This window comes from Lagopus muta, chromosome 19 (assembly GCF_023343835.1).
Source record: "Lagopus muta isolate bLagMut1 chromosome 19, bLagMut1 primary, whole genome shotgun sequence".
Lineage (NCBI taxonomy): Eukaryota > Metazoa > Chordata > Aves > Galliformes > Phasianidae > Lagopus > Lagopus muta.
The window spans coordinates 2,731,954-2,756,324 of NC_064451.1; the positions used below are offsets into that span (position 1 = coordinate 2,731,954).

General features: G+C 43.8%; 1 protein-coding gene across 4 annotated transcripts in view; it reads right to left on the bottom strand.

The window, feature by feature from the left end:
- Positions 1 to 3,705: 3,705 nt before the first annotated feature.
- Positions 3,706 to 24,371, bottom strand: part of TNC (tenascin C) — a 154,707-nt gene continuing 134,041 nt past the window's right edge. For 3 of the 4 annotated variants that reach the window (XM_048966174.1, XM_048966175.1, XM_048966172.1), the window contains 12 exons: positions 16,841 to 17,113; positions 12,758 to 12,880; positions 11,723 to 11,866; positions 10,500 to 10,619; positions 10,028 to 10,171; positions 9,583 to 9,713; positions 8,938 to 9,070; positions 7,716 to 7,867; positions 7,170 to 7,266; positions 6,370 to 6,531; positions 5,647 to 5,810; positions 3,706 to 4,988 (listed from right to left, as the gene is read on the bottom strand). In XM_048966174.1, coding sequence (XP_048822131.1) covers positions 4,878 to 4,988; positions 5,647 to 5,810; positions 6,370 to 6,531; positions 7,170 to 7,266; positions 7,716 to 7,867; positions 8,938 to 9,070; positions 9,583 to 9,713; positions 10,028 to 10,171; positions 10,500 to 10,619; positions 11,723 to 11,866; positions 12,758 to 12,880; positions 16,841 to 17,113 — 1,754 coding nt within the window. In that variant the 3' untranslated portion in view covers positions 3,706 to 4,877. Of the gene's footprint in view, positions 4,989 to 5,646; positions 5,811 to 6,369; positions 6,532 to 7,169; positions 7,267 to 7,715; positions 7,868 to 8,937; positions 9,071 to 9,582; positions 9,714 to 10,027; positions 10,172 to 10,499; positions 10,620 to 11,722; positions 11,867 to 12,757; positions 12,881 to 16,840; positions 17,114 to 18,591; positions 18,865 to 23,491; positions 23,765 to 24,371 lie in introns of all 4 variants that reach the window. The other variant, XM_048966176.1, reaches the window with a different exon arrangement.

Genomic DNA, 24,371 nt, shown 5'->3' on the forward strand with positions numbered 1-24,371 from the left:
TCATAATGGGCTAGAAACTTCTCTGTGGGGGCTTCAAAATTTCCCTTCAAAACCTTTTTCTAGGGAAGATAACGATTTTGGCTAAATGCCCTCTTTGCAATCAGCATCCTGTTTGCATTGAAACCTGCAATGTCTTATTAAATAAAAAAGTCCCAGCCCTTCCCAAAGCTCAGCGCTGTGCAATGGGTTTGATGAAGGAGTGGAAATTATCCTCAGGAATACATCTGGGTAATTCTGCTCTCTAGTGACACAGGCAGGAATCGTTCCTTCCACTCGGACCAAACACATTGCTTCTCCTCTCTCTTTGCCAGATACAGAAATAGAAGGGCAAGGCAGCCAGTAAAGTAAAAGTAAAGAGGCAGGGGAAGGGCGGGGAGGAAGCGAGCACTTTCAGTCTTAAAGCAGTTTCGCTTTAAGCAGTGGACAGAATTTCGGGTTAGCTGCTGTCTGTAACCCCTTCTGCACAACCTCAGGCCATGGGAGCCACAGAAGTGTCAGCAAAAGGGATGGACTGCACTGGAACCACCCCTGTGTTGTGCCTTTTTTTCCTGTCTGTCTGTCTTGCTCTCTCTTTCCTCTTCACAGCATGTAATTTACAGTAAAGACACAGGAAGCTGAATGATTTCCTCCGAGGAAAGTACCTGACAAAGAGACGAACGAGTAAAATCACCGGGCCCTCAGCCTTCATCCTTACCCATATGTTCCCAAGTGGTTCCAGCCCCTGAAGGCACAGCAGAGGTGAATCTTTCCCTGCTGCAATGCAAGCACAGGTGGCTTGAACTTGGGAATGACAGCAGCAATTAGCAACACTGCATGTCGTATCCAGCTCAACCATTGACACACTGCTTTATCCTCAATATCACCCAAAAAGGGCACACGTGAAAAAACTCAGGTGCCATCCTAGTAAGACCACGACCTCCCCATGCTTTGAAGGGGATGACAGTGAAGTGTGTATGTATCTCAGTGTAGGAATAAAAGGGATGAAAGATAGAGATTGTGCTTGGGTAGAACATCAGTTTGTCTGCTTGTCTGCAATGGACCAACTTCCTCTCTTTCTTTTCCAACTCCTCCTAGCTGCAGAAAACCTTCCTTTAAACAGAGGTGTTGCAAGGCTTGCAGGTGGTTTCATTTTCCTGCTCCATCGGGATGTCATTCCCACTGCAGAATGAAATAGGCCTGATTCATCCTGCAGGAGGAACGTGGTCGATACCAGCCCAGATGGAGACCTGTGGAAATCCCTCACCCACTGAAGTGAAACCCACCTCAATGTGCAATCACCAGCTTTGCATTGCTGCTCCTAAAGCTGCGGGCCAGAGCCTGGGAGAGTTTGTGAGCAACTGCAGATGACCCAGAAAGCCAGAGCTCTTCTTATGTTGTCTTTTATTTACTTCCCTCTCACCAAAACTGACATCTTCACCACGAAGCAGTCGTGTTATTCTCTAGATGAAAGGTCTGATAAAGATGTGTTTTTTACAGCGAGGCTGATCAGCCTTCCAAGAACAAACATTGCACGTGCAGCTCCTGCTGATATTTGCTTGCAGTCTCCCGGTGACAACCGCTCCTTGTTTATCAGAGCAAACATATGTTGTGCCCACAGAAAGCTGCAAAGGCACTGTGGGCTGAGATTTCTTCACCTGGAGAGGCTGCTGGGGAAATACCCAAGAAGAAGGCACATGAACAAAGGCAGTCGGGTTTCTGAGCAGACTATTTCAAAGAAAATGATACGGAAATCCTGAAGAGAGGATACACCTGACTGCTAGTTTTAGGCGCTGCTCAAGCCCTGCTTACACACAAGTTCTCTTGAAGCAAAGCAATTGAAAGCTGTAATTTTAAATGAAGTGACTCCCTACATGGGAAAGATGGAAAACAGTAGCTGCCTTCTGTTATGGGTCACTACGAGGGTTTGAGCTGCTTGCTCACTAATACAAGATCAAGAGAAGATATTTTTGTGGTTGTGTTTAACCCAGCAACAGACGAGATGCATTCCCTTGATTAATGAATCAGAGCAGAGTCAGAAGCTAAGGGAGCTGCACCTGGAGGTGGTGCACCTGAAGAGTGTCTCCTCCAAATGTGAGGACTTGCTAGGGCCACAGCCTGAGAAAGGGCTTCTGCAGAGCTGGGCACGCACACTAAGTGAAGGAGCATGGTTAAATCCAATGGGGGTTGGAAAAGTTGCTTTGCCACATGCACATCTCAAAACTATCTCTTATGGATAACCCATGAATCCTGTTCCCCTCCCAAAATATCTCCCTCAGTACCTCTGAGCCCTTGGATCTCACTGCCTGAGCTTCTGGAACCTGTTCCCCTCCTGCCCTCTTGGGCTCCTGCATGGAAGTGATGGGGAAGCAGTGCACCAGCACTGCCCCAGTGCTACAGTGGTTTACTAGGCAGGCATTTGGAGCACCCTTGGCAGATCTGTAAATAAATTTCAAACCGAAGTGCATTTTTAAGCCATTCTTACAGGTGATGATCAGGAAGAGAGGGGAGAGAAAAAGCAGATAGCAAACAACCCATACAACAGCCCATGCTGGAGCCCTCTGGTACTGAATCAAGCTCTTGTCAGCTCAGATGGGTGTTCTGGCATGAATTACTTTAAAGATTTGCCAGTTTCTCTCTCTTGGTAGTAATTATGAAAAATAGCAAGCAGGGCATCTGTCAGTGAGTAATTACAGGAAATACCATCATTCTTCTGTGCAGCATGCACACATCATCTCTGGAACAAGGTGCAAATCCAAGCCCATTTCCAGCAGTCCTGTTGGGATCTGCCAACCACCAGGACATCACAGCTAGACACACTCAGCTTTGTGATAATGCTAGAAGGGAGGAAATTGCTTTGTAAATGTCAGCTCTTCCTCTGAACATCTGCAAACAGACTGCAAAAGCTTTCAAGTCTCAGTTATATAAATTTAGTGCAGCTTCTTAACAACACAAAGAACATCTTGAGAGTTGAGCATGTTTCTTCATTACTGGACTTGCTCTCTTTCATGGTGCAAACTGTTTGCTCTGACAAACAGCAAAGAAGAGCTGTTAGTTCCTGAAAATGAATCAAATACGGTGCAGCAGATCAGACCCTTTGCAGTGCTCTGGAAGGTCAAAGGAGATTTGTGTCTCCTGTGCAAAACAAACAGTATTTGCTAGACGACAGTCAAGGATGGCAACGTCTGGACCTGGATAGCTGAAGGATTTACAAGCACTGCTAAACAGAGCAGCACAGAGCAGGACAGCCAGACTCTGTGTGCCATCTGCCGGCAGCCAACCACAGCCATGTGCTTGTGATGGGGGAGGAGAGTGCCAAGAGATTCTGGCACAGGAACCATGTGATAAGAAGACCCCCCAGTGCTTCACTAATTTTGTGAGGGCCTTCTCCTGCTTCCCCAGCTGGGCATTATCCTTTCTCAGACAGTAAACCCCAACATGGAATGCTGATCCCAAGGGCTAACACAACTGATGCTTTGAAATGGAAGGGCTGCAGTAATATATGCATATGGGAAGGAGAGAAATTAGGAAGAAAGAACCCAATGGTGAAGTGATTCCTTCCATGCTCAGAATTCCTTCCCTCTTGAGAAAGTGCTGTTCTCACGCACACACATTTTATACCTTGTGAAAACAGCAATATCTGAGCTTACCTTGCTGCTGGCAAGGAGGGGGCTGAAACATTTGCTCTGTTTGAGAAGCACAATCTTGAAGCAAGGCAGAGAGACTGGATTAAAACAAAAGATCTTTTATTGTCTTCAACTGAAGAGCATGATACAGAGGAACTACACATAGGTTTCATTCATACAAAAAGAGAGCCCTTTATTTACACAAGTGTTCAAAGTCACCAATGGTACCTAACAACAACTCTGTGCTTTCCTTGTTTTCTTTTGTTAGTTATTCCCACCTAGATGGAGCAAGCGTTGGTCAGTAACACTGAGAAAAACGTGTAGAAGCTTTTGGGCAGGAAAAAAAGAAAGAAATGTGTTCTAAAAGAAACCAAATCCATAAGGACCTTTCACTGCAAGAAACCCAGCAGAATTCTTACAGCCAGCCACTAACAAAAGAAACAGTTTTCAGTACTCAGGGCTCAGCAGCCTGATCATTTTCAGCCTTTTACTTCCCCATGTAAGTACAGATACCCTGGACATGCACCAACTCAACAAATATGAAAAAAAGGTAGAAATTTATTTAAAAGTAATTGTGCTTTTATTTAAAAAAGAAATTTACAATCAGACACTGTCCTGCTGTGTTCCCAAAAGCATTGTTCTCTTAAAAATGACAAAAACTTAGCTTATTATTATCATTATTATTATTACTTTGTCATTATATTAATAATATTAATTTTTTTGCTTAAGTTTAAAAATGTACTGCTTTCCCTCTTCCCCTCCCCCTCCCTTCTTCTTTGTGGTACTTGATATATATATAAAAAAAGGCTTTCCAGCGACCGAAGGATTTCAATTATATCTAATAATAATAATAATGATAATTAATCATACACATTTCTGTGTGTAAAAAATATGGCTGGTTCTAAAACAAACTACCAACATACAAAGCTGTTCTCCCTCCCCTACCCTGGGCCACCCAAGAGATAGTCAGATCATGGAAGAACTTCATCCCAGAGGCTGAGAAAAGAAAAATGAAGAAAACAGCATACAACCCTTGAGATCGTTGTCTTTGGCGTGAAGGACATCAGTGGTGGGCAGAGCTGGAGCTGCTCTGCTGGAATTGCTGGGACACATAAGGCTCGTTGTTTGGGCTGTTGTGCCAAGGGTTGTGATGCTTTGGTACGACTACCAGCTCCTCACCCCCATCACCCCGGTGATGCCAGATCCCCCCACGCCCCCCGCTCTCTGTCCCTCCCCACGTCGCCCTGCCTGTAGCCCTTTCACCACCCCAAGGCTTTATGCTCGCTTTCGTCTTCCTTCCAGATTTCGAAAGCTGGAGGGTCTCAGCTTCATCTCTGCAAACTGGATGGAGTATTCGTGGCCCTTCCAGTGGAACCAGTTAACACCCTGCAGAGACAAAGATGAAGCGTGAGAAGTCACACATCCACTTCACTTCTTTCTCTGTTGAGAGCCTTTATGTTTGTTTTAGCTTTTAGAATCACAGGATCGTGAAGGTTGGAAAAGACCTCTAAGATCACCAACCTCAACCCACCCCCACCATGCCCACTGACCACATCCCTCAGCACCACATCTCCATGGTTCTGGAACAACTCCACGGATGGTGACTCCCCCACCTCCCTGGGCAGTCTGTGCCAATCTATTACCACTCTAACTTGGTAACAGACACACAGCAAATCAAAGGGGCGTTGGGAAGTACAGGTCTCTGGACACAGGCACGCATAGCCTGGACAAACAAAGTCATAAGCTGTTTCCCAGAGCTGTCGCTTTTTGCCTGGCCTTCATGGCAGGAACAGCATTTTGTTTCACACTTGAAAACTACAGTTGTTCCCTGCAGACTTTTGAGATATCCATGGAAAGTCATACAAAACCATCAATACTTCTCCAGCTGACATGGCATTCTTGTTTTGTGAGCAGTTGTCCCTATCTTTTCCTATTATTCTCTGGAGGGTGGGCTTGGCTGATGTGTTTCTGGCTAGCTGAACCACCAGAACTGCAATTCCTCTCCTTCCGACACATTATAAAAGCCTTTAGACACCAAACTCACCTGACTGTGGTTGTTGTCACCATATCTGCCCATCAGATTGACTCGGTGACAATTCTTGTACCAGAAAGCACCCTTGTATGACAAAGCACAGTTGGTGATAGCAGAATCATTATCCTTGTCAAAAGTGGAGAAGGATCTTCCATTATGGTAGGTCATGGAGTCACCTGGATGGAAAGGACAAGAGAAAAAGCAAAGTCAGTGACTTGTGTGGCTTAGATTACATGGGAGTGATCATCCTGCACAAAATGTTTGGGCTGTACCATGCATCTGGCTGTGTGTATCTAAGCTTCTTCAATATTGATTTGTTTTACTTCAGAAGAAAGCACACAATTTTTGTATCAGAAGGCAACTCAAACCACTTTGTTCAGCAAAACTACAAATCATGTCATAGCAGAACTCTGCTGCATATTCCACTGAAGAGATGAGACCATGCCATCTTATTACTGGCTGCGTAAATGACAGCAGAGTATTGACCAAATGAGATATGAGGCTGCTTAGTATACTTGTTTATATTCTGTCACAAGCATGCCATAAAAAGTGGCACCTAAATAACTAGAGGATTTAGAACGGAAACATAAAAACCGCTGATACGTTCATATTTTCAAACGCCTGACATCCAGAGAGAGGGACCCACTGTGATGCTCATTTCAACGTGCACAGGCTGGAAGCTTGACTCAGCTGAGAGGAAATTGCAGAACAGAAGAAATACATATTTCAGCTCACCTGCAGTTCCGCTGTAGCCATCCACCCTTAGCCTGTACCGGGTCTTGGCATCTCCGACGCTGAACCTGTCGTACACAGCGTAGGCTGTCTCCCCTCTGTCTTTCAAATCCACACGCAGCTCGTACTGCCCCTGAGAGCTGATTTTATGGAGGTTCTCCAGACCTGTGGAAATACGAGAATGATCCATTTGTCCTATAAAGGGTGTCAAACTGGCTTGGACAGATATCCCAGGACAGATACCCCAGGACAATAACACCGGTTAGGAAGATAAGCTATTTAAAGCCGTGGAACAATATCAGCACAAAATGAAGAAGAAACAGTTTTAGAGACTATCTCAGCCCTTCAAATCACAGCAGCATGGAGCACCTTGAGAAAAGTAACTAAAGCCAATGCTGCATGACAGTCACTGTCTTCCATCTATGAGCAAATAAAATGTAGTCCAGCCTCTGCACATTTGTTTTTTACCCCACTTCACTTCATTAATTGTAGTGTTTTTCTCATTAAGGATATCCTAGGAGTACAGCAAGAAGAGCACCTGCAGCTGCTTCTCAGGTTCTGACTTCTTACAGAGCACCAGTGAGCATCAGTTTGGTACATCTGGTCATCCAAGAGGTTTGACATTTATGAAGGGGACTGGGTTGGACCTGGCAATCTCAGCCTCCCCTGCAGCTTGCTCCTCCTTTGCCTGGACTGTGTTCCCCTTTAAATGCTTGAGCAGAGGCTTCAGAATGGCACCTTGTCTTTTGGGCTTTCTTTGCTTGTTTGGGCTTTCTAGAATAAGATAAATTCTTGCCACTTACCTATCCAGAATTCATCCTTAGGATCTCCAAATCCGGCCACATAATTCTTCCAGTTCTTGTAGAAATCTTCCTTTCCATTTTGGCGCCTCAGGAACACCTACAGCCACAGCATGCAAGAAGAGTTACACTCAAACTGCCTTAGACATAAGGAGTGCTAGCAGTGCAGCATTTGGTAATGCAGAGCTCGGCATTGCTGCTCCCCTGCCCCATCACTCAGGCAGCAGTCTCACTGCAGTTACTGAATCATAGATTTGGTGAACACTCCTTATTTTTTTAAGTAAGACTTCTCTATTTCATTCTTCTAGTTTCTCTTCTCTGCATCTTTAAACTTGCCTTCCCATCTAAATTGAGTCAGTCTCCCCTCGTTTCACCTTATTATCTGTTTTAAGGTATCTAAGATGGTCATTTCAGCTTCTCCTCCGTCTACTGATACTCCAGTAACACAGCTCTATGAGCAGCGATGAAGGAGAGCAGGGATGGGACCTACCCTTGTTCTTGGCAATGCAGATACATATCAGGGTGCCATGGGCTCCCCTTTTTACTCACAATCCATCCGCCTCCATCTTCAGCCATGTCACAGAAGACTTGCAGAGGCTGTGTTCTGTCTCCATTCAGATAAATAGTGTAGAGCCCAGAGGTGACCTCTCCATTCAGGAGAGCTTGGGAGCAGTCTTTAGGATAAGGATAAAGAAGACCAGCTACACAAAAAAAGAAAATAGAAAACAGTCCTTGAGAGATCAGCAATTATAATCAACTTGTTGAACTCAAATGACTCGTGGTGATCAACAGCATAGTCATGTGCTAAGCCTGGAAACTGCCTCGTAATTGCTATCATACACACCAAAAATTACAATAAATATAAGATGACGTGCATTTTTCTTTTGGGTAAGGTTTTGCACATCTGTCTACACTTTTGGGAGCACCATAAATGCCATATAACTACTCCCTGTTATGAGGGGAGTACATCTGCCACCTCAACATTTAAATGGGCAACGCCTGTCAGTTAGCCAAATGTCTCTTGAACACACACAGATGAATTCTCCTATTTCTGGTGTCACCCTGCTTTACATAGGGACTGACTGGGAGCAGAATGGGGGCTGTGTGACTTCCACGAGTCCTTGGGCTGAAGTTGGTACAAGGGCAGATGGAGCAGTGGAGATGGTTGAAAGTGCTGCTGGGTTTGAGAAAAGGGAGACAAATGATAGGCAAGGTTTTACAGTTAATACTAAGCAATATTATATTTTTCTTGTCATCAAAAGATGTGTCAGTGAGACCAGTGACTGCCAAATATGTCAACTGAGAAGTATCCTTCAAAGAACCCAATCTACTCTGGAATTCAACTTACTACAGGGCTGTCCTATTAGAGCTGGAATGGACATACCAGTGTGACAGTACACAAACTGACCTCAGAAACAGGAGGAAAAAAACTTGTCCAGAAATTCAGCTCCAAAGACTCCTGAACAGATGTGTGTGGATGTGGTTTGCTTTGTTTCAATGTAAAAAGCTGATTTGTTCTATCAACTTGCTATGCACCGAGATAAAGATAACTCAAGGGGTCAGCGTGGATTTTGAGATGTGACATCCTATTCAGGATTTTACATGGGAAAGGCAGGATGTTTCATCAGAAAGAGAAGACAACAGAGAGAATGTGACTGGATATAAAGGAACAAAAGTCATCCTTCCAGTCTGGGGGAAGCAGATGAAACTACAGCTTCAGGAGAATGGGACTTTTGCACTTTCATCTGCTTACACACTCTAAGGTTCTTACTTGTGGTGAAAACAGTCTGGATTGTTTTGCTCCTCATAGATCTGCTCAGTGCCTGGAGTTTCACTGTGTATTGAGTGGATGGGCTCAGCTCTGTCAGGGTGTAGGAGGTCGTCTCAGGCTCTAGGACGAGTTCCTATGGGGATGATAAACAACACAAGGAAACCGCAGTGTGAAAATCGTACTAAGTGGAACTGTAACATAGTTCAGTGTCTTTTTGTGGTGATTATGGTTGTATCTTTAACCATTTATATTATTTCATGCAAAACTTGTATTCCTCAAAGGTTTTTTTCCTGCTCTCTTTCTTCAGGAAAGTTGTGTGGAGGTGAATGTTTCATGCCATAGTCTGTAAGCTGTGTGGTTTAAAAGCAGGTCGGCACAAAAGTTTACATGATTTGAACATATACACTGCATAGGAGACTCTGTGCAGCTCACAAAACAATGGAGCCAGATCATCCTTTAGGACAAATCTGGAAATTTCATTCTCCAGACCTCAAAAAGCTTTTTTTGTGTGTGAGTGTAACTTTAACCACTGATTTTCAGCGTGATCAGGCAACATGCTTCCCTAAAAATCAGAACCCTTTCTGGTGCATCTTTACTGTCCAGTTTTGAGGTACAGCCCTTCAGGTTTGGATACAAGTGCCCTACCTTGACTTTGCCATCAATGGACTCGTAGATCAGGAGGTAACCAGTGACAGGAGCACGTGGAGGCCTCCATGTTATCACAGCTGTTTCTGCCTGAACCTCGGTAGCACTTAAATCTTTTGGAGCATCGAGTCCTGAAGGAGTGAGCAGAGAAATAACAATCACACACTGATACAGTTTAGCACAGAGGTTACAGGGAGGATATGAATACAGGCCAGGAAAGCACGCTTTCCCTCTGCAGAAACTGAAAATTAAAGAAGGAAAAAAAAAAAAAAAGTCATCCTAAATTTTTATGATTAAAAACATGGTGTGAGTGCTTTCAAAATTCAAGTTTCTAGCAAAAAGCACACAAGCTGGCTGAGGTGGTGATAGTAGAGGAAAGTAAGCCTTGTGTAAGACCAAGGAGATGGCAGCCCGGCTCCTCTCCCAGCAAGGTGGGACACGGCACCTGTAGTGAACTGGGTGGAGAGGGTCTCGCTCTTCTGTTCATCCTTCACTGCATGGACCCGCAGGGTGTACTCCGTCGCAGGTCGAAGGCCGTTCAGGTCATACTCCACTGTGTTTCCTGATACCATCTGTGTGACTTCTGGCTCTAAGAAGCAAAGACAGAAGAGAGGCAGTCGTTCAGGCGTGCTTTGGTATGCTCATCTGTGTGCTCCTCTAGGTGATCCTGGGTTAACGGCAGAGCCTTCTCTAAGAGTGTTAGCACTCTCTAGTGTTCTTACGAGCTATAGCACCTCTTCAAGAAGCTCATGAATTCAGAAGTATCTTTGTTCATGCCTGAATTAGGAAAGCATTAACTAGATTGGTGGGTTTTAACATGCTTTCAGCAAGGCGTCTCCATCAAGTGGCAGCCACCCGCTCCCTTTTGAGCCTGTCCTGGAATCACAGCTCCCCAACCCATCCCGAACTCTTCTTACCATCCTCAGAAGAGTAGGAGACAACATAATTATCCACAGCTGCAATTGCGGGCTGCCAGGTCGCCAGAGCCTCTGAGTCTGTAATGTTCATCACTACCAGTCCTGATGGGCTGTCCAGAGCTGGAAGAAACGATAACATGATGAAGGAATTTGGCAATTACTATCAGCTCTGTGCAACTCTCTGTTGTAACCATAGAATGTAAAATGTGCAAACATTACTGCTCAATGCAGCAGTTTTTATGGTTCCCTTTGGAATAGTGGAGCTCTGCAGAAAAAACGTCAGTGCCTATAAAGAGACATCAAATGCCTCCACTGGAGACGGGAGGTCAACGCGTGGAAAGATTAAACACTGGGAACAGACATAACTAACTGCATTCTCAGATCAGTCCTGATAACATCAATCTTAACAGCTCTGTCAAGCTGACATATTTCTCTCAACACCCTCAAGTCTGGACTGCTTCTTGGAGCAAACTCAGGAGACAGAGCTTGGGAAAAATAACTAACGTGACGGCAATTGATAGCCACTGTGACCTTCCAACAGCTCGCCCTGCACTTATAAAAATAAACCAATGCAACAGCCAGCTAACCATCCAAACACCATGCCTTACTTCCTTGTGGGACTCTGCTTTGCACCTCCTTTTATGCTCTCCCTGTGCTGGGAGAGATGCCTGCCCCCAGTATGGCTGGAACAGTCTATAAATTGCACTTTATTATCCAATCTACATCATCTTGTCCTTGCCACAGTTCTCTGAACACTTGTCAGAGTCCAAAAATAATGAACAAATGAGACTTCATGGTGGCAAAAAAATTTCCGATGGGGATATTTAAAAGTATATTGTAGGAAAAAAATCAAGAGAGAACAAGAGAGAGGATGCTTTTATGCTTAGGACACAGTTGCGAATGTGGGAGATGTGGAGAACAAAACACAAAGTGGGCTGAACTGCCCAGTGAGCTGGTTCCTTGCTCCCACATCAGTAGAATGATATTAATTAAACTTCCTTTTGTTTCTGTGTATTAGGACTGTAAACATACAGACAGTCTTTGCCTCACTGCAAGTCAGCTCTGCTCTTAGCAGAGTGGGAGCCTGATCAAACCTGCAAGCTCTGCTCTTACTTGAAGTACAAAGACACAAAGGAAATAGGGGACAAGATCAAAGTCCTTCATTCCTGAGTCTGTTCTGTGATGCAGACAACGTGTGTAAGAACCTGCTATTTATGTATTACCAGTTTTCAGAATTCCAGAGATGGGTTCGCTTTCTTCGAAGCCTTTCACAGAGATGATATTAACATTGTAGTCTACGCCCGGGATTAACTTCACCAGCTTTGTCCTTGTCTTGCTTCCATCGACTGTAACAACATTGGGAGTGCCTAGGACAAATGTAAATGTCAATGGATTAATGGCAGTTCTCCATAAGTGCTTGAAAGAAGCGTGTTTCAGGTTAAACACAGTGTGACCAGTGTGAATTCACATGTGCAGGAGTTGAATTTTTCCCCAGTTTGTTGCAACCACTAATGGGAAAACAAACTGTGGCCACAACACCTGACTCTAAGACAATGCTTTCTATTTCTTTCCTACTGGTATGCCAACAGTAAGGTAAAAAATCAGTATTTCTGATATCATAACTTTATAAAAGAGATGAAAACAGCACTACCTGCATACAAATTCTTACACTTGCAAGGATAGGACTTTCTAGTTTAAAAGTACTTGGCTTCTTGCAGAGGATGGACAAAGATAAACCAAGTCTGATGATGTTTTCCTTCACTCATCTCATTTTAAACAAAGATATACTGTATATTATTGTAAGTTGTGAAGGTTTATGACAGAAACTTCTTTCAAATCCTGGGTTTATTCCAGCAGAACACATGGGCAAATGCTTGATCATGATTGTAGGCCATTCCTTTTCTTTTGTGAGATCACTATACATGTACATTTGCATTGCCTAGAGACCTAGATCTTTACTTGTCTTACTTAAAAGCACTTATTTATGAACCTGGCATTTGCAGTGTTTGCTCAATAGTTGTTCCTTTCCAGAGGTGTCCCTCAGTTATGCTAAAAACGTGCTGAAGTATAAGAAATTGTTTAAGCAGAACGCTAAAACAGGGATATAATACTGAAACAACAACGGGGATTACTAAGAAATATCACAGCCTTTGAGAAGTCTGATAACCACGGCTTACAGTTGTTGTTCTGAGGGCCATCTCTCAGATACACTTTTCACTCTCCCCCTTTGCCATCTCCCTCCACGTCCCCACACTCACCTCCTGTGACGGGGACATAGGAGACCCTGTAGCTCTCCACGCGGCTGCGGGGGGGGGTCCAGCTGACTGTAGCAGAGTTTTCTGTGATGTCTGAGAAAGCGATTCCCTTGGGAGATCCCACAACTGTCGGTGGAGAAGAGAGGACAAACACACCACAGAGAGAGAAAAGGTCAATGATTTCTCTGCCAGTCCTTGGTGCTGTGACTTGTGTTACTCCTGAGTGCCAGGAGCTGATGCTATCAGTACTCTACAAGGCAACGTGGACGTGGGCAGTACCACTTAATGGTTTTATCACACATCGAGAGCAATAATCTACTCGGCCTTAATTTTCCATTTTCAGCAATATTACAGTACTTTCTAACTTAAAAATACCACAGATGTGTCCACAAGATAATAGAGATTTCAGTGTATGGAGCAACACTTACAGGAGTACTATTTTATTAGCATTGTACTTATCAGTTTTTCTAACATAGTTTCACTTGGATGATTTTAATCTTTCTGTTGAGCTTTGTAGCCCTATTTGTGACGCACAGCAACCCTTAGCAGTGCAGAGATGCCTCTCCTTGAGCATAAACCTTCTACTGTAGGATGCCTAAAAGAGACCCAGGCTCATTTGGCCCCGTAGAAACCATCCTCTCAAGCACTGCCTGCCTGTAACTTCTGTTGGCTTAACCCTACAATATTAGGTTTTCTTCTTGCAAACACTACTAGAGACCCGATTTTTTTCTAGCTACATAGGAAAGGCACTTGTGGTATCACTGCAGCTTTCTGCCATACAGCCCAACCTAACCCTGTCCAAACCTGAGCACAACATTTGCCTGTATAAAATAAGATTGGTAAGCTGAGACACACTCATTGGTACAACCTCGTAGTTTAGCCTTGCAAACAAAGTGTAATGAGTGTTACCAAAATGACCCAATCCAAAGATGCAAACCAACGTGTAGCACAATCTGAAACTTTCTGCTTTAGAGCTTAAGTAAGCTACTGCAAAATGTGAATGTAAGGGCTTCTGAAAGGACATGGTGAAGGGATCTGCCACTTCTAAGTTTACACTCAGCATCTCACTTCCAATTTGCTTTTTTGACTGTAACCAAAACAACGCTGAAATGTGAAAAGAAACAAACAGCCCACACATACTGACTTAGTCATTAGCACAAAGGCGACAGATCCCAAACATAAACCACATAAAGAGTGGTGGAAACAAGCTGTGGGCAAGGGGAAAGTGGCAAAAGAAGGAAAAAAAGTGACTGTGCTTGGAACAGATTGGAAAGAACGTGTCTGCGGGAAAGGAGTCAAAGAGGGCTGTTTGTTCCATGTGTCCCCAAAGCTCCAGCAGCAATGCACTAAATCAACCGAAAGTCAAGGAAGGAAAAACAACCGAGCCCTCAAGAGAAATGTAAATCATTTCTCACAAGGCATTTTGGGCTTGGGGGGCCTGACCACATGGAACAGCCAGAGAAAGAAAGAGTAAGAGAAGGAAGACAGCAAGGTAGGGTTAACAAAGCTACATGACACCTAAACTGGCTACTCAATCTAAATTGTGATGGATAAGTCCATGGAACAATGGTATCAGGTAAAGTGCAACATAGCAAATAACTGTAAGAAAAGCCTTAACTACATAAGACTTTCACACCCCCATTACCCCAACTGCATCTGCTTTCCTAGGAGCAAACATGGCAAACAAAGCATGTGGGACCCTCCTGGCAAGCACCAGTCCTTGAATGAGTACCAGGGAGGTAATGGAGTGGTTCCTTTGAGCACAGGGAAATGAAGTAGCAGCAAGTAATACCATCTTGAGCCACCTGAAAGCCAGAATTAAGCAGGCATAAAAAAAAAAAAAAACAAAAAAAAACAGGCCAGGATGCTTCTGTTTTTTATCACAAAAAAACTCAGTGCAGCTGTTGGACAGACACAGATCATTAGCATCATCCTCCAGCACCACTTCTCATTAGCTCTACCTAAGACTGAGGATTGCCTGAGGTCTGTGATACTTGCAGAGCTCTGATTATTGTTTTTCTGGTTTTTTTTTTTGTGCTAAATATGCTCTTTCCTCACTATCAGGCTACGTGAATATGTTCACTGGCTTTCTTCTACTAAGAATCAGGAAGCGTTAGACTATATTTGTTACATATGAAGAGCATTTTTGGATCCTCTCAGATGAAAAATCCCATCAGAATGTGGTAAAACACCATTTAAAGAAGAGGAAATTAGCAGCATGAGTCCCACACTTCCTACCAAGGATATTAACTGGCACACAGCCACCAGTCCCCTGCTGAGAGCTGAATTGCATCTCCACAGATATTATACAGAAGAATCTCCAAGAGACACTTCCTCTGAGAGCACCAGTGTGCAAACTCGTTCATGCCAACTTGATCAGGCACTGCAGCTCTGTGCAGTGCTGCCTTGCCCTGCGGTGATCTTATGGTTAATGTCCTCTATCGCAGTAGAGTTGGTGAAAGTAAGGAAGGAAACCACAGAGGAGGACAGTGCACCCAATGGTGAACACGCAAGGTCTTTCCTCCCTCTCCTTCCTTCCAGTGGGTGGTGGCTTTGCATGCAGAGATACGAGGTCAGACCTCCAGAGAGGGTTGCTTAGCGATGCTTAAAGCAGATGTCTTCAACTGCACTGATTTACACCAGTAGCAGATCTGATCCCCGATGACTGCATATGTTTACACAAGGGTATGTGCCCATGTAGGGAAGAAGGGAGAAGTGTGAGCGATAAATACAGAGTGGGATTTTCAATCCTTCCAGCTTTCATTTTCATGACCTCATTTCCATGGTAATGTTTGGGTTAGGTTTGCTGGTCTGTGTGCTGGCAGTCTTTGTTCCTAGCAGGATTTTTCTGCTTCCTTTACTAAGGCTGAAGACATTCTGACACTTATTTCTTGCTTGATCATACACTGTACACAGGCTAGGATAAAGCAAGGCTGCACACGAACCTGTCCAAGCCACCCATTGCAGAAATAGCAAATGTTACTTAGCCATTAAACTGGATTTGTTATAAATACACACATTTCTCCAAATAGCCAACTCCTAAATAAGAAACTAGTTAGATGCTTTGGTGGCCCCAGCATCTGATGCAGTGTAACATGCAGTTTGAGTTATTTAGCTGGATTTTTGTGGCTCCAACTCCATTATCAATTATCCATGGGCTATTTACAGCTGAAAAACATCTTTGGGGTTATTGGCGCCATGAGGTGACGTGTGCTAAATCTCCCTGAAAGGAACAAATTAGAATGTAGTCATGAGGAAAACGATAACAGTTAGTGGTTTACCATAAATATCCCAAAGTCAGTGAAAGTGGGGACGGGCTGCTCATAAGTGCAGTTGACTTCAAGCATCCTTCTGCATTATGAGACAGCCCACAGGAGCCCAGAGAAAGGTGCCCTGCGATGGATGCATGTAAATGTCCGGGTGAGTGGGTATGTGTTTATTCAAGGGCTGTGATGGCAGATAGTGGAGCTGCTCAGAAATGTGCCTTTCTGTGCTAACAACTGCCACCACAGACACTGAGGTGAGTTGCGAGGTCATGCTATTTTAGGATCAGCTGCTCCATACTGAGTTATTGTTGGTCCTTTGCTGCAGGTTATAGCTGGACACAAAATCTTTTACATATTTCTGTTGGCTTCCTCTTGCTCTAAAGTCAACCATCCTCTTCTCATCCCCCTCCTCCCAAAATTAGGATGATCTGAAATCACTGTATTTTCAAATCAGTAAGACCCACGTTTTTTAAAGAGAGAATTTGGATTTTGACATTTAAATATTTCAAAATGACATTATTATATTGCTGGAGAAAAAAATGAAAAGTTCCATTCAAAAATGCCCAAATGAAATGCTTCTAATTATGAACCCATTCTTCATTTAAGTTAATCTGAAGAATTCAACCTAAGCCTTAAGAACTTTTTACATGACCAGAATCTGCATTTTTGCATGCAAAAACAATATGTGCAATCAAAATTCGGATAGGTGACATGCAGGAGACAGTTTGAATGTCTCAGTAACCGCTCAGACCACCTAGGAAAAGGAGAAATGTTAACAGAATTAGGCATGAACACGTTTTTCCTACCACAAAGACAATACCTGTGGTTGCTACTGAGTTTATGGGTTGGGAGCGCCGTCCACTGCTAACTCCATAGAGCTCAATTTCATACTCAGTGCCCTCTTTCAGCCCTGTTATATCGTGGGTGCGCTCATGGCCTGGTACTATGAGTTCCAGTGGATCAGATTTCCTTTTGGTATCCCTGATTTTTAGAACAAAACTGTCGAAAACCCCATCATCTGCAGTCCAGGACAGACGGAAGCCGTCTGGGGTAGCATCTGAAACCAGAAGGTTGTCGACCTCGGGTTCTGCCTCTAAAAAAGGAGAAGATAGCAGTAGGGGAAAAAAAAAGTGATTCTTTGAATCAGTTCATTAGTGACCTTCCTGAGGTCTGGCTATAGCATACTGCAAGCATCCAACCACAGTTCAAAGAAAGGGAAAGAATCTGCTGGCTATTGAAAAAAAAAAAAAAAGGAGAACATTAGCATTTAACACATACCAAAGAATATATATGAGGGTGTGTGTGGGTCATTCAAACTTTTCACTCTACCATAAGTCCACTACATGGAAATACATCATTTGCCTCTGCCATGCAAAATTACACATGCTGATAGTAAGTTGGAAGTGCACTGGTCCTTTACTTTTCATTGAGTTACCCATCGCACGTGAAACCTTTAGCTATGATGAAAACAAGCTCTTGTTATATAGATCTGCAGGCATGCCTGTAACATGGTCAGGTCTCTGTCTGTTAGGAAGACAGCATGGAAGCTTCTTGAAAGAGTCTTTTCCTTCATGCAAAACCCTTATTCCATGCACTTCTGGCCTCTGTGATGCTTTAGATCAGAAGAACCCTTCAGTTTGATGTAAAACAAATGCTGAAGCAGCAATGGGGAATCATGACAATTCATACACTTAAATGCAATGTGCAAGACCTGCTGTCCTTGGTGAACAAACCCACTCAAGAGGATCCCAGGAGCTGTAAGTTATTAAACAACCACAAAACACCTTCAGCTCAGTATGGTCAAGCATCTCTACCAACAGAAATGCTGTTGGAGTGCTTACTGTCTTAGAGCATCTCCGATGCACTTTTATCTTCCAGAGGAAGATGTTCCTATTTATTTTCTCACGAACCTGCAGTCAGGTTTACTGCTGCATCGTCAGCAACATGGAGATGAGACTTGAGGCTTATAGGGCTGGAGAATCAGTCTGCAACAACTTTTCAAGAAAATTATTCAAATGCTGCTGGAAGACAGCAGTTATGATGAGGCTGAGAACACGAGCTAAGGTTTTGTGGAAAGAGATGCCAACGTTATGGTTGGCAGTGACCACACTGTGTTCTGTGTGTGGAACACAGAGAGAGTGAAAGAAACGAGGCCATAGGCAGGAAAACCAGGATGATTTCCTCCTGAAGATCCCGATGGTTGGCAAGTTGGAGAATGCTGAGGTGCCCAGCAGCTGTTAACAAGACGAGCTCCCGCATGCAGCTATTTCTCTTGAAAGACTCCAGTTAGAAGTACCTGCATGAACATAGCAGAAATTTTCACCCCTCAACCCACGTCATGCGTCTCTACAGGATCCCTCACAAAGAGAAAAAGGAAACATCAAGTTAAAAGGAATGGAATTTCACTGGTGAACCGATCAACCACGAGGAGTTATGTGTAGCCACGATGCAGAAAGGGATGCAAAAGCCAAGGTTTGTTTTGCAAACGGATTGCATGAAACAACTTCCGTGTGAGAAGAAAAGCAAGAAAGAGAAGAAGTGGAAGAGAACAATTTGTTCACATTAAAATACCTGTAACAGCCACAGTGCTTAGGGGCTTTGTTTGGTGCCCCTTGGCAAAACCATAAAGCATAACCTCATAGCCAATGCCAGTTATAAGGCCTTTAAGCTTCAGTTGCCGCTGGGCTCCCGTAAGGAGGAACTCCTGTGGGTCCAGCAGCTTGCCAGAGTCCACCACAACTACAAGAAAGCTGTCGAAGGCATTCTCCGATGCCATCCACGACACTGTGAACCCGTAAGGGTTAATATCAGAGACAGTTAGGTTTTCCAGTGGGGGCATGGCCTCTAAAAGAAGGGAAGGTGCAAAAACACACACAAAAAAAGAAGCAAAAAAAAAAAAAAAAAAATTGCAAATTAGAAAATGTCACAGATTCCACCAGACACAAATCACAACTTTTTTCCCCCAAAATATGATATTAATTGAAGTGCATAGCCCAGATCACGAGACCAGGATTTTCAATGGAGCCTCCAAAAGTTAAATGTTCAATTCTTAATTTTCCTCTAGCACATCTTAACACCTCATCTCACAAGCTCCTTTGAAATTCCTTCAAAACTCAACAGGTAAGCACATTACTCTTGTTGCACATGCACTAAAAGGCAGATATAACCAAAACTGTTTTAAAACTGTTATGCACAAAGCTTTCATTTCCTTTCAGTTGCCACCACCACAGCTGCTTTAGGGACATCTCAACCTTGACATTCACAGTTCCTATATCTTACATTCCTTCCTCTCTACCTCACATGAGTATCTCCAGCCTTTTCTTCCAGCAGTAGAAGGTCAGTGATGCCAGCAGGACTGCGAGAAGCAGGACATCCATCTGCCAGGTCACAGCCAGTGAAAGAACTAAACACTTCAAAATTGCTTTTGTGGGCAACAGGAGAGAAGCAGGAATTTGCACCGGCTAAGGGCAGGGGCCAATGATCACAGAACAGAGCAATAACCTGTTCGAAGAGCTTCACAGGCAGCTGCTAGCTGGTAGCATGCTGACAGCTTAAAGAAATTCCAGTGAGGGGTCTTTTTTTTTTTTTTTTTTTACATCAGCTCTAATCAGTTTGTATCTGTTTGTCAAAGTTCAGAGCTGTTTCAATTTCTCAAAACTTTCCCACTGCATCTCTCAGACAAAAAGGCCAAATTTTCACACAACACTCAAGCTCACACAAAATCTGATGAGTCAAATAGGGAGATCAGCTGGCTCTGCTACGCCTGGCCTTGACACAGCATCCCAGGCATTGCTAGAATTCTCTAAACAATCTGACAAACCACATTGTGTTGGCCTAGGAATTAACTCACCCAGTCTTCCATTGCTCAAATTCCACTCACTTAAGAGGAGAAGTAGTTAAATGCAAAATTTTCTTTGGCTAAGAGTTTTAGGTTTGTTTTTTGACTTTTCACAGCTGATGACATTGGCTCTCTGTTTGAGTATCCCTGGGATAGGTGTGGAGTGACACCAGTATATTAAACCCAGGAGGTTTCTGCAAACTGCTGGCACGTCCAACTGTGGTGTGGGGTGTCATGTGTTTACCTTGTTGTGGGAAGCTTCCTCTCAAAACACTAATGCCCATGGTTTGTTTTTAAAGTGGAAGAGTTTTAAAACTCCTTGACTTGTAACAACATTCATCAGGTGGCAGGCCAAAGCTGGTGCAAAATGCAATCATAAGGAAAGGGATCATGGTCACTCATTTTCTTAGAAAGTGCTGGCCCCAGTGCTGTGAGGGATGCTGCTCCTTCAAGGAGTGCTCCCACTGTGCATCAATGAAGCAAGGCAGAATAAGAAAAGGCTTCAATTTCTGCTTTAATCCTACTTTGGCTTCCATAGGTCTGTGTGACAAGCCCTAGCAGTGCACACTGACCATGTCACACACAGAATGTGAACACTGTAGTATTTATTTGACTATATCAGCATGTGATGTTCACTAATCCCAGATAAAATTATTCATACATAGGTTATTCATTGATGAGTTCATAGAATGGCCTGGGTTGAAAAGGACCACAATGCTCATTCAGTTTCAACCCCCCTGCTATGTGCAGGGACACCAACCACCAGATCAGGCTGCCCAGAGGCCACATCCAGCCTGGCCCTAAAAGCCTCCAGGGACGTATAGGTGTAAGATGTATAGGTGTAGGGATGTATAATGGATGTGTAGGTGGAAGCACTGACAAATTTCTCCCTTAATCATGGGGAGTTAGAAAAGATCATAACGCATGAGAGAAAGACTCCAGAGAGCTCTTGAATAACTTTAAACTATTACTCCTCCTAAAATTTTTTTAAGGCCAACATGCCTGCTGCAACCCACGCTTGTGCTAAGCTTCAAATGAAAGCATCAATGCTGGGTACTCAGTGCTGCAGTCCACACTTCTATCCATGCGGGAATATATATATATATATATATTATCAACTGATAAACATACTCCAAACCTTTCGGCAGGTACCTGTCATGACAAAAGCAGTGAGGGGCTCTGTGTGAACACCTGCATCGGTGGTGCCCTTAATGTTAATGTCATAGCCAGTGTAATCTAGCAGGCCTGAGATGTGAGCGCTGCGAGCACCTCCCGACACCGTAAGCTCCTGGGGTTCGTGTGCTGCATAGGAATCTCTAACGTGTATGACAAACTTGGCAAAAGGCCCATCTCTTGTGGTCCACGAGAGGTTGAAGCTGTCGGGGGTGACATTTGTGAGTGTGAGCGTGCCCAGCTGTGGCTCAGCCTCTGAAGGAGAAAAGGAACACAGGTGAAGAGAGAGCATTACTTTGGGGTGGGGGGAAGAATTAGCCGGGGGGGGGGGGGGGGGGGGGGGAGGTTAGAGAGACTTAAAGCTAAAGCTGAAGGGTTTAGCCTTGTTTTGCAATGGTTGAGGAAAGGAGGAGCACCATAACAACTATTTTGTAAGGTTTTGGAAAGAAGCCAGTGAAATTAGTGCTGATTTTTAATTATTTTTTCCATTCGGTTTTCTTAAATGCTCAAAATTTTCTTACTGAAATGTGGGCTTGATTTACTGAAGCATCAACAGCAAGCAGCCCCATGGTACAACCATGGAAAGTGCAGTAACTCAGCACTGGAAATTTAACAGGAATACCCAGACTCACAGCAATTCTGAAGTAGGATTCAGGCAGAAATTAGGATCAAAACAAATGTCCTTGAACACAGACTTCAGCTTCTTCTTAGTGTTCTTGTTGTCTGGCATTGTAGATACTCATATTTTTGGACCCAGAAATTTGTTGGGATTTTAGTCCTAGCAATGATCATCTCAGCACTAATCTCAGGCCAAAACCTCTCTGGACTCAATGGCTAAGGTGTTCCTTGTCCCCTGATTAGGCACAATCAAAGAGCATCAAATGGACTGGACAAAAGCAACCAAGCAATGCTCTTGCTCTCCCTCTTTCTGACTGTTCAGAAACTTGGCCTTCATGCTATAGAAAGGGTACCATTCCTATTTTAATCTATTCCATTTAAAGTAAAATCATTAAGGATTCATTAGAGCGCAGAAAGGCCACAAACACAACCCTGCAGTCAGGTGGCCTGGGAATCTGACTTTCTCTTTCTCTCTTGCCAATTGAACCAAGAACACCTTGGGAAATGCAGGCATTACGACACCAGGGAAAAACTGTACAAGTGATACATGCTGGGAGAAAAGCAAGAAGGATGTATCAAACTGACCGAGAAGAGTGAAAGAACAAAATCCTTTTGTTATGTAAAACAAGAACTGCTGCAAGATGTTCCAATTTTTACCAGCTGTCCCCAATTGCTTTTAATTAATAGTCGACCTCCCTCAATGGAAAAGTCTTGGAAGAAGTGAATCCAAGTGGCCCCGATTAAGGACACATGCCACTGTCATGCTGCCAATCAATGCCTACATGGCTGACAGTGAAGACATCACCATGTAAGCATAATACCTCTGAAGATGGGAGGAGATGAGAAAATATCCACAATGCAGACAGGATCGAGTGAAGAACCCAGTGAGACTGAGCATGGAGCCATCAGCCCCGCATGCAGCTCAGAGGTGACAAAACCGATCCTTTCCAGTCTGGTTCTGACATGGCTGCATTCCTTCACATGCCATTTGCATCCAGTCAGGCAGGCTCATGACACAACACCCAGACTCCAAAGTCTACATGCAAAACGAGTTGGAATTCTCTCTTCAGGAGAGTCTCGGTGAGCTCTTGGAATCACCATCACCACAGGAAAAGCTCTGACCTATGGTGAAACCCGAGAGGTCTCAAGGACTAAAAGACAGCAATACAAGTAGCAGTGTGGTGGGCTGACCATCAAGAAAGGGTGGACTTCCTATTTAAGCCCAGTTTTCTGCTTGGAATGCTTAAAAATGCCGGGCAGAGAAGAATGCCAGAACTAGCAGAAGGTGGTCTCACCACTCCATGCAATTTTGACTGGTCATTGAGCATGCTGCACAAAACTCCCACAAGAGATGCAAATGTCTTGGATGACATTTGGTTTTAAGAACAAAGAACCAAAATGACATGCAGGTGCCTCTCTGGCTGACAAAGCTACAAAGCCCTCCCACCCACAAGGAAGCAAGTGAGGATGGGATGAACAGGCACATCGCTCAGACCAAGTGAAAAGATATTCTGTGAAAGAATTAACCATCTGGAGCATGTCAGCTATATATACACAGCACTCGCTGATAAGTGTATATATAATGAAACCAATCGTGGTTTACAACTGGCTCCCTTAATGCTGGGGGCACTTTTCCAGCCTTTTCCATTGTCCCAGATATCTCTCTTTCCAAGCACTCACAAGGTCAGTTTATTTCAGCCTCCCCTCATGGTGATCTTCCTATACTTTATCAAAGTATGAAATATAAGGATGATGAGTTGGAGCCACGTTTCAGAGCAGTTTGGTGGGCAGAAAAAGAAAGAAGAGAAAAAAGCAAACCTAGAAGTCAAAACAGTGAAATACCTGTGGTTGCCAGTGCTGTCAAGGTCTGACCACCTTGCCCATCAACTACACCATGGAGCTGGACAGTGTAATTAGTGGCAGCTTTGAGGCTGGTGACTACATAGTGCCGGGAGGCCCCTGGCACTATTTGCACCAGTGAGTCCAAAGGGGAGTCAGAGTTTCTGACTTCTAGAATAAAATGGTCAAAGGCATTGTCCTGTGCTTCCCACATGAGCAACATGGAGTCTGAGGTAGCATTTGATACAGTGAGTTTGCTAAGGAGAGGTTCCTCTACTATGGGAAGAAAAACAAATGGAAATGCGTTGCAATTATTAAAACCCAAAGCAGTAAAATAAAAGTTTGAATTTACATGAGCCACAGATCACAAAGACCATCTAGCCAAATACTTCTTGATGTTTTCCATACCATAACCTCAGTGGTCACTTTACCATGATTCAATGAGGAGATTCACAATCTACTGATGCTAGAAAATGCAACTCTGCATTATCCTGACCTCTGATATTTGATATTAAACTTGACTACCTTAATCTCCTGCCATGACGAATAGCTATGACAACTTTTCCAGAGACCATGTCAGCAGGCAAAAATTGGTAGAGGAGTTAAATGATCACAACATGGGCTATTATCTGTCTGCTGTGAGAAGCACCTTCTGCTTCTGTAACCCAGCCCTCTCATCCTCTCTTATTCCACTTCCACGCTGTAGTTGGCTAAAGCACATTAGACACTTCCTTCTCTTTGAGAGCCTTTTTTGGACACACTATCAACAGTAAAACCTCAGGACGTGCAATATGCCAACAGCTAAATGCCTACCTATTTCATTTACCAACATCAAATCAAAACTGAAGTCTGAAGCTGAATTCCAGCAATGTATTGGCCTTGT